Source organism: Panthera leo, chromosome C1 (genome assembly GCF_018350215.1).
Source record: "Panthera leo isolate Ple1 chromosome C1, P.leo_Ple1_pat1.1, whole genome shotgun sequence".
NCBI lineage: Eukaryota > Metazoa > Chordata > Mammalia > Carnivora > Felidae > Panthera > Panthera leo.
In genome coordinates, this window is record NC_056686.1 from 151,988,075 (window position 1) to 152,000,320 (window position 12,246).

Consider the following 12,246-nt stretch of genomic DNA (forward strand, 5'->3'; position numbering starts at 1 on the left):
AACACCCATTCGGCCCCTTCGATTTGTAGATGCCTACTGGCCACCTAAGCCAAGGTGTCTAAGACACTGTTAGATACAGGGTTCTGGTGTTTTAGAGGGACTTGCAACCAGAGAGAAAGACTTGAGAGGTATCTGCTCCCCCAAAAACGGTACTTAAAGACACCAGACAACTGGAAGAAATCACCTGGGCACAGTGTGTAGATTAAAAAGAAGAGCCAAGCTCTGGGAAACAATCTGACATTTGGAGTTCAACTAATAGAAGAACTAGTAAAGGATAATGAGGACATACTACTAAGCTAGGAAGAAAACTAGGAGGTCATGGTCAACAAGGAGAAGAAAGTGTATGGAGGAAGCAGTGGCCAACTTTGTTGAACTTTGCTGAAAGATCTAGTAAGGTGAAATTGCTCAGTTAGCAACATTTAAATACACCGGTTACCAGGGCGCCTGGGTGGCTCAGTCCGTTAAGCTTCCGAGTGTTGATCTCAGCTCAGGACACGATCTCACGGTTCAGGAGGTCGAGCCCTGCGTTGGGCTCTGCATTGACAGCACGAAGCCTGCTTGGGATTCTCTCTCTCCCTCTCTCTCTCTCTGCCCCTCCCCTCTTGTGTTCTTTCTTTCTCTCTCTCTCAAAATAAATAAACTTTTACAAAAAAGCAGTTAAACACGCTGGTTACATAGATGAACACTCTCAGAGGAGAGAGAGAAATGGAGCCTAATTCAGGTAGAGTCCCAACTTTTCATAAGAAAACATGAAGTTATTACACAGTAATAATAAAAAGAAAAACATTTTTTCTCCAGCTCTGGTTCAAGCAAGGCTAGGCTCAAAATGGATAAAACTCACATGAGATTTAGGGTCAATTTCAGGAAGAATTTCCTGGCAGCAAGTTAACAACAAAAACTAAATAAATAGATACAAACGAAAGATCCTCCTATCACATATTTAAAGAAAAGGAAAGACACCCATCCTGTTGAATATTAATCCATTTACTCGTGCCTTCTTAATGTATATTTTCTAAACTGAAACAAAAAGTTGGCCGAAAACCACTCAAAATGTGACTGTCATTTTTCTCACATTTTAGGGTCCATTCTCTTATAAATCCATATTCTAATAACAACTAACCACACACTTTTGCATACACTTTAGAAACCAAGAAATAAGGGCAATGCATTTGACTCCACACTATTATTGCACAAATGAGTCTCTAATTATTATAACTTATTTATGGGTTAGAAAAAGAATCCATTTTAGAATCTGCAGATTGAAGATAAAATGAAATGGCACATTCTACAATGAAACCGTCAGTCATAGCGAACGTGAGTAAGACAATTTCCTTTTACAAAGTCTACATCTCAAGCTATTCTTGTGCCTTTCTTCCAAAGAGATGGCTGAGATTTCACCGTTCAGAATCTGCTGAGCAAACTCCCAAAGAAACCAAACTAATACACATCAAGGTGTAAGCCTCTGCTTCCCTGGTGCCGAAAGTATTCTTTATTCTCTCCTAATTGCGGAGGACTTCTTTGATTAAACATGGTTATCCTTACAACATGAACATGTGTGATTTAAGAAGAAGTTAACTTAAATTCCCACTCATAACCTGCTAGTGATTATTGAAGTACTGATACTTTTACTGGGAGCAAAGGATATTCAGACATTCATGGAATATCTAAGTAAAAGCAGAAATGACTATCGCAAGGCCTATGTTCTTTTATTATACACAAAATATATGCAAAAGGGTAATTCTGATGGACAGAAAAGCTTGGCTTTAGCAAAACGAAGAGTGAGCTGCTTGGCTGCATCACAATATTTTTATAATTATCTTAAAATAAATGTGATCTCCTTTAAATTTTAGCTGCTGGAAAGCAGTACGTCAAATATGAAAACGATGCAGTGTTAACAGCACAGCACACAACATGGCTAGAGGATAGAGTAAGAAGACTGTTTAAAATGGTCTTGATTGCTTAGAATCAAATAAAACAAAGCAAACCCATAAAAACAAGTACATTAATTGCACAAAATAACTAGCAAGTTGGAGTTACTGGCAGATAGATAGTGTAATGAGAGCACAATGTGTATTTATCTTTTTTGAAAGGAGTATTTTATGCAGCTTAATACCTTCCTCCCAATATGCTAAACATTTGATAGACATGTAAAGTAAAGTAAAACAAATTTGGTAAAGAGAAAAGACTTGTGGACTTGATGACAAGCCTGTCATCTGTAGTTCCTGTTTACTTTTGGAAAATCTTTTTTAAAGAATGCTAGTGGTTTATTTTAGGAACATGATTATTTCATCAATAATATTTAACCAGCCATAACATCAAGATCACACTGGAACAAGACTATGATATAACACGGTGATTCACACTATCTAATCCACCTGGCGTAGCTTGGCAAACAGGGTCTTACACGATCTTGCAGTAGATTGTGATCTCCTGGAGATGCAGTGCGCCCGTTCTCTGTGAGTGCCGACGGTGTGGCACAGAAACTGACTGCCAGCATCATTTTTCTACACCTTAGCAATTGGCAAATATTCTATCTGTAGCACAGGTTGGGGTGGGGGAGGTCATGAACAGAAGACTGAAAAAAAAAGAGAAAAGGAAAGAAAAAAAGAAAGAAAAGAAGCACAGACAAAAGGAATCAACTTCCCTAGCATAGTAACCATTTCAGGAGGTTGAGGTGATGACTCATGTTGGAGGCTTCACGTAAGAGACACAGCAGTGATAGCAGATGTGTTACGTGCATAGACAACAATCAAAACACGTGGAAAAGGAACTTATGACCGTGAAAATACATCCCTAACAAGCAGTTAGTGTGGGAGGGATGTATATTCTGAACTCAGAGCCTTACATGGTTATACCTCCTGACACGCTGCCTTATGGTTTACCTCATAATTTAAGAACAGACTGGTAGATTTCCCGTCACTTACACAGTTACCTCTCACCTGTCTATGATAGGTCAGCATATTGGCAACTGAAAGATAATTGCCAAAATTGGTCACGGGGTTTTCAAAACTGGACACCGGGGCACAATGGCTGGCTCGGTCGGCAGAGCATGCCAACTCTTGATCTCAGGGCCATGAGTTCAAGCCCCACATTGGGCATGAAGCCTACTTTTAAAGGAAAGTAACCAAGAGTCAACATTTCACTTATCTAGGTTTATTTTAAATATATTTTTTTCACTGGGGAGAATTTTTACTATATTTTAAGCACGAGTCAATGTGGTTAAGTACTGTATAATATTAAAGCATTACAGCTTCTTTTTTTTTTTTTTAATTTTTTTTTTTTCAACGTTTTTTTTTTATTTATTTTTGGGACAGAGAGAGACAGAGCATGAACGGGGGAGGGTCAGAGAGATAGGGAGACACAGAATCGGAAACAGGCTCCAGGCTCCGAGCCATCGGCTCCAGGCTCCGAGCCATCAGCCCAGAGCCTGACGCGGGGCTCGAACTCACGGACCGCGAGATCGTGACCTGGCTGAAGTCGGACGCTTAACCGACTGCGCCACCCAGGCGCCCCAAAGCATTACAGCTTCTAATTCACATTAAAAAGCACGAGCTGATATCAAGCTACAAAAAAGGTAAGCGTTCACATGACAGGGATACGAAGCATGCATACAATAATTCTGAAGTTTTCTTCATTACTTCTCTCAGACAAATTTAGTTATAATTTCTTCATAAGTGAGTCACTGGCCAACTCATTACAATAATATAATCAATAAATTATCGAGACAGAAATATCCTGGCAATATGGCCAGACTCTAGAAATGCCAGTTTCTAAATTAGTGTCAAAGTATTACACATGTGACATAAATGGCTAACAAAGGGATGCCAAATCATCCCTGTTGCTGAGATAATTGTTTTACTTTGAAGTTTTTAAAGATGTATTGTGTTAGCTCCCAGGTCAGAGCCATCTCTTCTTCTCTTCTTTTTTTCTGCACTGTTCAATCATAATGTAGAATTAAAAAAAATATTTGACAGTGAGATAGCTGAAGTTATTTCAATGGTTCCATGTAGCAAAGCTTTTTTTTTCTTTTTAATTGGTTTTGTTAAAGAGGAGAATCCTTGATCTGTTTGCCAAGATTTATGATGAAAATTTTGCATATCTTATAGTTCTATGATAACTTAGAAAGCTAAGAGACTAAAGAATGAGCTTGGGGCAAATGTTTACGGAAAGAAGTGCCCTATGAAGAATCTGTGAGAAAGGCTTTAATGCTGTAGTTGTATTTTCTTTTTTTATTATTATTTTTTAAGATTTTAATTTTTCAGCCAGCTCTACACCCAACGTGGGGCTTGAACTTACAACCCCAAGAGCAAGAGTTGCACTTTCTACTGACTAAGCAGCCAGGAGCCCCACCTTAGTTATATTTTCAAGTATACATTCTATGTCTCCTTCTATTAGACTGTTAGCTTCTACAGATGTTTAGGACACTGTCTTACACACATTAGGTGCTTCATAAATATTTGAAGATTGACTTATTGAAGAAGCTTCCATACATGACCTCGTGGATATTCAAGGCAAAATCCTCTACGTGAAAAACAAAGCGCTGTAGTTATTGTTTTGTTTCCACGCTCGCGCTTCTACTAGCCAGGGTAACAAAACAACAAAAACTACAGCAAAAAAAGATCAATGATGATGCTTACAGTTAAGTTTAAACTCTGCCATTGTTCATAGAGTCAAATAATTATACATTTTGTCTCTTGGGTGCAGACTCTAGTACATTATCTTTTTTGCAGCAGCCACATATTTTGGGGATACTGTAACTTGTTTTATAATCTGGTTTATCCTCTTCCACCCTGCATATTTCCTTGATCTGAGACTTATTCTGCCTTAATTTCCTTAAGCTGCCATTTCTGTATCTTTCCAAGAAGGGAAGAGATATAGCCAAATACAAAAGGAGACCACAAAGTTACATTTTATATTGTTGATTTGTGTTTTAAACCAAACGCACAACTGGTTAGAATTTCTGGCTAGAAAATAAACACAAATATGTGTGTGAGGACAGGAAGTAAGTAGCTAATGACAAGGAAAGATTATTAAAAATACAACGAAGTGCCTTAGTTAGAAGAGCTGCAGGTGGGCAGTGTCAGAATTAACTTGCCCTAAATGTGGAGCCAGGCAGCTGGATCTGCAGAGTGTAAACAAACACCTACCTTGGGGTGTGGGATTCATTTAAGGATTTCTTCAAATGGAAATGTACTTGTCTTGAGACCCTGGGTCCCCAAGGGGAGAGAGCTATAAAAACAGACTTCATTTCTGCTGTTTCCTGTAGTAAGTTGAATCTGACAGCTGACTCTCCTCTGACAAGGAGAATTTTTAAGCCAAGAATATAAACACAGTCCATTCTTCTGTCTTTATCTTATCCTAGATGGTGCCTTACCCCAAGATTTCAGTGCACGAGCTCAAGTTCAGTGAACTCTCTGAGATTACTATGCATTTCCCAAGGACAAGAGATGTTCAGAAATCACTCTACCAATTACATGTGCTGGTTTCATTAAAGCCTTCGTTTAATTGCCTGGGATTTATAAAAGATCTAGTCACAAAGGCTCACTGTGCCTAACTCATCCCAGCCCGCAGAGAAGAAACTAAAGCTCAGATAGGTTAAAACTATATGCGCTCCGGGGCAGGGATGGTGTCCGTTTGTTCTTTATTGTATTTTCATGGCCCTGCACACTGCAGTGTAGTGGCAATATAGCACAGAAGTAAGAGCTTCCAGTCTGGAGTCAGACAGCCCTGGTTTGGAGCACAAGCTCCTGGCTCTAGCAATTACTTGGTGAATGACTGTGAAAAGGTTGTGTCATCATATTTGAGCCTTGGTTTCTTCACCTATGAAAATGGAGTTAATAGTATCTACCTGATAAAGTGTTGGATAATTAAATAAAGTCGTACACGTGATATGGTCAAATAGTGTCTGCTATACAGCTAATGCTTAATCTATCAATATATTATTGGTAATATTCTCATTATTATTGTCTGGACTATAGGAGGTACTTGATATTATAGGGAACAAATGGATGAAAGCAGCTATTAAGCACTGAACTGGAGCCCTGATTTTCTCCCTTCCCTCCGGGTTCCTGCCTCCCTTAAATCATTCTGTGTATGTAAACGGAAGTGTCCTACAAGGATTGAAGAAGTTAGTTACACTCACTCAAATTCAGTATCTCTTGCAGGCAGGTGGAAAAGAGGAGCTTTTCATACTTAAGGTTTTGTACCAGCTGAGGGTATTATTTGTCATTTTTTTTTAAACACAGATGGCTGAGCTTTTCTAATGTAGAAATTTACTACTGAGGTAATGCCCCATTTCATGACTTCTCCATTACTTCCAACATTCAAGAAATGCTATTGCTGATATTGCTGGGCTGCAGGATTCATATAGAGAGAAATCTGAATAAAGACATTCCTGTTCCAAAGTTGTTTTCAGTCTTGCACTGCCCGTTGTCTTAACTGTCTTTAAGAATAGAGGCGCTGAAATCAACATGGCAACTCTAACCTAGAATTTGACTGATGTAGGCAATTGTTTAATTCTACGAAACTGAAGTGATTTCTTCGGGGCTGTGGTAAAGATATTTTGAAGATTACCATAAAGTTGAATAAAATTTAATTTTTTTTTGTATAAGTGAATCTTGAAGTAGAATCGAGGAATTCTATAGGAAAGTAGGTCTGAGAAGATTATAATGCAGTCCTTTGGATTTCTTTAGTGCCTTCTTTCAAAGAGTTGCATTAACATCACGTGTATGTTTGCTATATGTAACACTCCCGACAAAAAATAAGGACTGGGACCTCTTTTAAAAATCTAGATAGAAAAGCTGAGGCACTTGAGTATTTAAAAGGCTTTCTAAGAAGTAGAGTTAGCTTGTGGGAGAAGAGATAAGTAACTTGAGTCTTGGTTGAAATCCACTTGAGTAGTGGTTGAAATTCACTACTCATCATGGAAATATAGTAGCTTCTAAATATGACCCTTCAGGGGAACTATAATACACATTCACCTTAAAGCCTTTATGTACGTAAGTGTTCTTAGATTAAATCTTAGAGGGACGCCTGGGTGGCTCAGTCAGCTAAGCGTCCAACTCTTGATTTCCACTCAGGTCATGATTTCACAGTTGAGGGCGGGTCATGATCTCATGGTTCATTGGGGCAGCGCGGAGCCTGCTTGGGATTCTTTCTCTCCCTCTCTCTGCCTCTCCTCCACTTGTGCTCTCTCGCTCATCCTCTCTTAAAATAAATAAACATTAATTATTTTTTAAATCCTAAAAAAATTATATAAAATCAAAGCAATGATTTTTCTCATGCTACATTTGGGATAACATAGTCTCTTCCTACTGACCCAAAAGAACCAGAGTAGTATTAATAGAAATAGATACAACAGGGCCTGGATAAACCCCAATTTCCTCTTTTCTTTTTACTCTGTCAGTGCCTCCTGCTTCCAATGCTCTGTTTGAACCGAGAGGATGTTTGTGTTTGTTCTTGTTCTGTAAGATCTGACACATAGTTTTCAAACAGCAGGAATAGTAACAATCAGAAGATGTGATGTTATGCACATAAGAGCTGTGGACATAACTACTTGTGAATCTATAAATTCTTACAACAGACCAGTGATTTTAAAAATGTAGTTCCTGGAGCATCAGCCACAGCATCAGAGAGGAACTTGTTAGAAATGCAACTTACAGAGCCCTACATACTATCCAACTAAATCAGAAATTCTAGGAGGGGCCCAGCAATCTATTTAACAAGCCATCTGGGTCATTCTGATATGAGCAAAGTCTTGGGAAACACTGACCCAGACTCCGAGCCCGTTAATCCAGATATTTGCATATTTGCATGCCACACACCTGCTTCACTCTTTCTGCTTGCCACGTCCCATGCTTGAGTGTTTGATTTCTCTGCTCACCCATGTCAGTCTCATCTTCTAGATTAAATGGAACCACTGCCAGTTATATGTAGGAGGCAAGATGGACAAGAAATATTCACATATAAGTATTCACCTTTTTTAAATTATTGGTTTTAGAGTCAGTATTCTAATAGCAGGGAAACATATGAACATAAAATGATGTTGAAAAATCTCCCTAAACAAAGGGATTAAACTATTCCCAGCTGTTTAAGTGCAGTCCGCCTCTAAGTCTCCTCTAAGTGCCCGGCCTTCTTACCCAGGGATTCTGTCCTGTAAGCCCCAACTGATATTTCTAAGTTTCAGTTAAAAGCTGGTCTGACAGTTTTGCAGAACCATATTTCACTTAAGAGAAAAGTTTCATCCTTTACATTTTCCAGGGAGTAGGAATACAAATCACCAAAGCAATACTCTTGGCCAGTATTTTGAATTCTGCAGAGCACTTTGCAATCCAACAAACATATGACACTTTGAATTTCCATCTCCGATTTCAAAGAAATGGACATCTTTTTCATCTTCGTTTCATTTGTGTTCCATTAATATCATCTCCATGTTTGTTTCTTTGAGTCTTGACCCAAAAAGAATACCTAGGTTCTGCCTTTAGTTTTACAGGCTCAGAACTCTGATATATAAAAAATATTTTCAAATGTTCATTCAAGGTTCCTTTAGCCAGAATGCCTCAGTGGCAACAAAATTTTGTCCTGCAAAGCATATACCTGGGGGAATTGGAGGAGTGGAGTCATTTGTACAAAATGAAAGAATATCAACAGACACGATCCACAAACTTACAGTGTCTTCAACATTTATCATCAAAGAAATTAGGGGCACCTGGGTGGTTCAGTCAGTTGAGTGTCTGACTCTTGATTTCAGCTCAGGTCATGATCTTATGGTTGTGAGATCAAGCTCCACATGGAGCTCTGCACTGAGCATGGAGCCTGCTTAAGATTCTCTCTCTCTCTCTGTTTCTCTCTCTCTCTGTCTGTCTGTCTCTCTCTCTCTCCCTTGGCCTCTCTCCTCTACTTGTGCACTCTCTCTCTCTCTCTCAAAAAAATATACCATCAAATGCATTAGAAATGGATACCAGAAATTTATGCCAGATTGGAATCAAATTGCCACTTATGTCTGAATCTATAGATAAATCATACCAAAGAGAGCACATATGAATTTGTTTTGGTTTGTTTAAATTCATTATATAAGTTTTCTGAAACTTGAGTAACATACAAACTCATTTTCAAAGGAAAATTTAGTTTGAAACTATCATGGGTCACAAACGTGGTGCCCAGTTGGAGAAATGCTGACTTAAAAAATTAAGTTTCTTCTATTAAAAAAATGTTTTTCAGGGGCGTCTGGGTGGCTCAGTCTGTTGAGCGTCTGCCTTCGGCTCAGGTCATGATCTCGCAATCTGTGAGTTCGAGCCCCACGTTGGGCTCTGTGCTGACAGCTCAGAGCCTGGAGCCTGCCTCGGATTCTGTGTCTCCCTCTTTCTCTGCCCCTCCCCCTCTCATGCTCTGTCTCTCCCTCTGTCAAAAACAAATAGACATTAAAAAAAATTTTTTTTAATGTTTTTCAGTTGAAATTTTCACTATCGAAGAAAATTTTGTTTCTTCCTATAAAACATTTTTCATTTTATTATTAAAATGAAAGTATAAAGTTATAAACTCTTGTGGATCCAGTAATATACATATGGACAAGGGTCTGTGCACCCGGAATGAGAAATATAGCTTTATACTAATCCACGCCATCCCTCTAGGCCCTATCAAACATCTACAGTAAACGTGAAATGTGTGACTAAGATTATTTTAAAGTACTAAGTGTTACTTTGCATCAGTTATTAGAAAATTTAAAAATTATCTCAGTTTACATTTTGAAGACAAATATCACCTCCATGCTTAAACCTGCTTTAAAAAATAAACATCCAATTTTACTTATACAGATAGCCAAACTCGTGTATTAGCTTTAAATATATTTTATCGATACTTGAGGTCACCTTTTTGAGAGCCCTAACCCTGAATTATCCAAGAAATGCACTCTGAGTCCAGTTTAGAGATTATTCAGAAATGGAAATTCCATAGGTTCTAATACAAAAAGGAATTTCCATTCAAAATAGTTATGCAATCAAATATTTATAAAGACAGTATTTCATAACATTTACATGACCAAGGGAGATTATATTTTCATGGAAGGAGGGCAGGATGCTTTTCAAATTCTTACAGTGTCACCCACTCTGCTTACGTGCTAAACTCTGTTGATAGCAATTATATCCTTGTTGACTCTCACAGCTCTACTTCAAGCCAAATAATCTGTCTCAAGAAAACTGTGAACCATCAAGTTTGCAGAATGGGCATGGCTCTGCCAGTATCTTATCTGAAAGCTTATTCCCTGAATGAAACGGGAAAGAAAAGATGTGAAATAGAAAACTTTACTGTTTCAAAGTTTGTTTTTGGATTTCTGTGAATTCCCAAGTAAGACATGCAAATAGTAAACATAACTATATATAACATCCAAGGCCAGATATGAATAATTTACCTCAAATTACTTAACTCCAATGACCCCTCAATTAGCATAGAATTCAGTGCAATCCAATAGAATTCTCTGTGATCATGGGAATGGTCTATACTTGTGCAGTCCAATATGGTAGCCATTAGCTACATGCGTCTATCGAACACTTGAAATATGACTAGGACCAATGAAGAACTGAACCTTTATTCTATTTTACTATTTAAAACGTAAATTTGAATAGCCATATGTGGCTAGGGGCTAGTGGCTACTGTATAGAACAGTGCAAGAGATAGTCCTTTTCTTTGAAAATCCATTTCCTACATTGGCCTTTCCTTTTATCAGACTATTTCGATATTAAATCAGCTTTTTATATAAAAATTATTCTTTCTAAACTAAATTCTCTCTGTTTATAATTCAAAGTCTGTTTCCTTTTGTTTTGTCTTCTATTCAGTGACATATTTGTGAAAGCCTTTCATAAAATCGAAATAATTTTCAGAACCACAAAACACTATTCTCTTTGTTGAGCCAGAGAAGTTTACCTCACTTACACGTTTTATCTTCCCGCATCTTCTTTTACTTTTCTGGTCCTCTCTGTGCTCATTTTTCTAGATGCATGAAGCCAAAACAAGAGGCAACATAGACTGAATAAAGCAGCGGGTTTGTGTGGAAGGAGAAGTGACTGATTTTTTTTCGAATAGTTTTAGATTTGGAGACAAGTTGCAGAGAGAGTACACAGTTCCAGTATACCTCACCCCCAGTCTCCTGTATTGTTACCGTCTTAAATTAGTTTAGTATGGTACATTTGTCACAATCAATGAACCAATATTGATATTGGTTCAATATTATCAACTGAAGTACACATTTTATTCAAAGTTCCTTAGTTTGTACCTAATGTTCTTTTCTATCCCATCCCAAATACCATATTGCTTTTAGTCATCATGTCTTCTTAAGCGACTCTAGGTTATGAGAGCTTGCCACACCTGTTAGCTGATTTTTAATTAGAATCACCGTGATTGACTAAATTTATGATTGGGTTGCCAACAGTCGAGGAAATAAGAATAAAACTAATTTTAAGATCAAAGAGAGTACTTCTCCAAAAAGTCTGGCGATCACACCTGGGCTGAGACTTTTACAAATAACACCAGTCGCCCTGGTGACCACGGAAGATAACCTTGGGATACTCTCCTAAATGAAAGTATATCACGGCTAACTACCTAAGGGTGCTAGTCATTCCCGAGTGAGTGGGAATCAACCCAACAATCAAATAGCCTCAACATGTTATATCTAGTTCACTGATGACATCCTGTGAGATTCAAAATACCCTACTCACTCTCTTCCCCCTCCCACCCAAAATACTTGGCCTGTCATTTTACCATGGAAAGAAACTGAATTTGTCTGGAATAATTTGTTCTTCAAAAACTGGTCTGTGGTTACTTAGTAACTTGTGTTAGTCTGTACCATTGCAAACAGCAATTGAGTAATTGTGTTAGTAGTATAATTCTTACACACTGAAGTTGAAAATTGAGCTTTTGTAGAACATTGGGTATTTATAAAGACGGTATCTCACAGCACGCGCATGGCTAAGAGAGAATATATTGTGATGGAAACAGGGAGAAATGGCTTTCAAATTCTTATAAACAACCCTGAGATCCCTGTGCAATCTACAAAATCACTTCTGGGCCAAGACCAGGACCTAGAAAAGAATCTCAGAATTGAGCTAACTTGTGGCTTCTAGGTTTTAAAATGTTCCAGCTTTAGTCTAACTCTTCCCTTCCTGACAATGGCCTGACTTTCTGTCCTCTTTTCATCATAGTTTTGTCTTGTCTTTTGAAACCGACATTTCTGTGTTACTGGTCAGTGAGGAGCGG

General features: G+C 38.1%; 1 protein-coding gene across 3 annotated transcripts in view; it reads right to left on the reverse strand.

Moving 5' to 3' along the window:
• Window positions 1-12,246, reverse strand: part of FIGN (fidgetin, microtubule severing factor) — a 129,154-nt gene that overhangs the window by 58,793 nt on the left and 58,115 nt on the right. The window contains exon 1 of one of the 3 annotated variants that reach the window (XM_042948974.1): window positions 5,148-5,337. The exons of the other annotated variants lie outside the window; for them this stretch is intronic. Coding sequence (XP_042804908.1) covers window positions 5,148-5,166 — 19 coding nt within the window. The 5' untranslated portion in view covers window positions 5,167-5,337. Of the gene's footprint in view, window positions 1-5,147; window positions 5,338-12,246 lie in introns of those variants that run through there. 3 annotated transcript variants of the gene reach the window in all.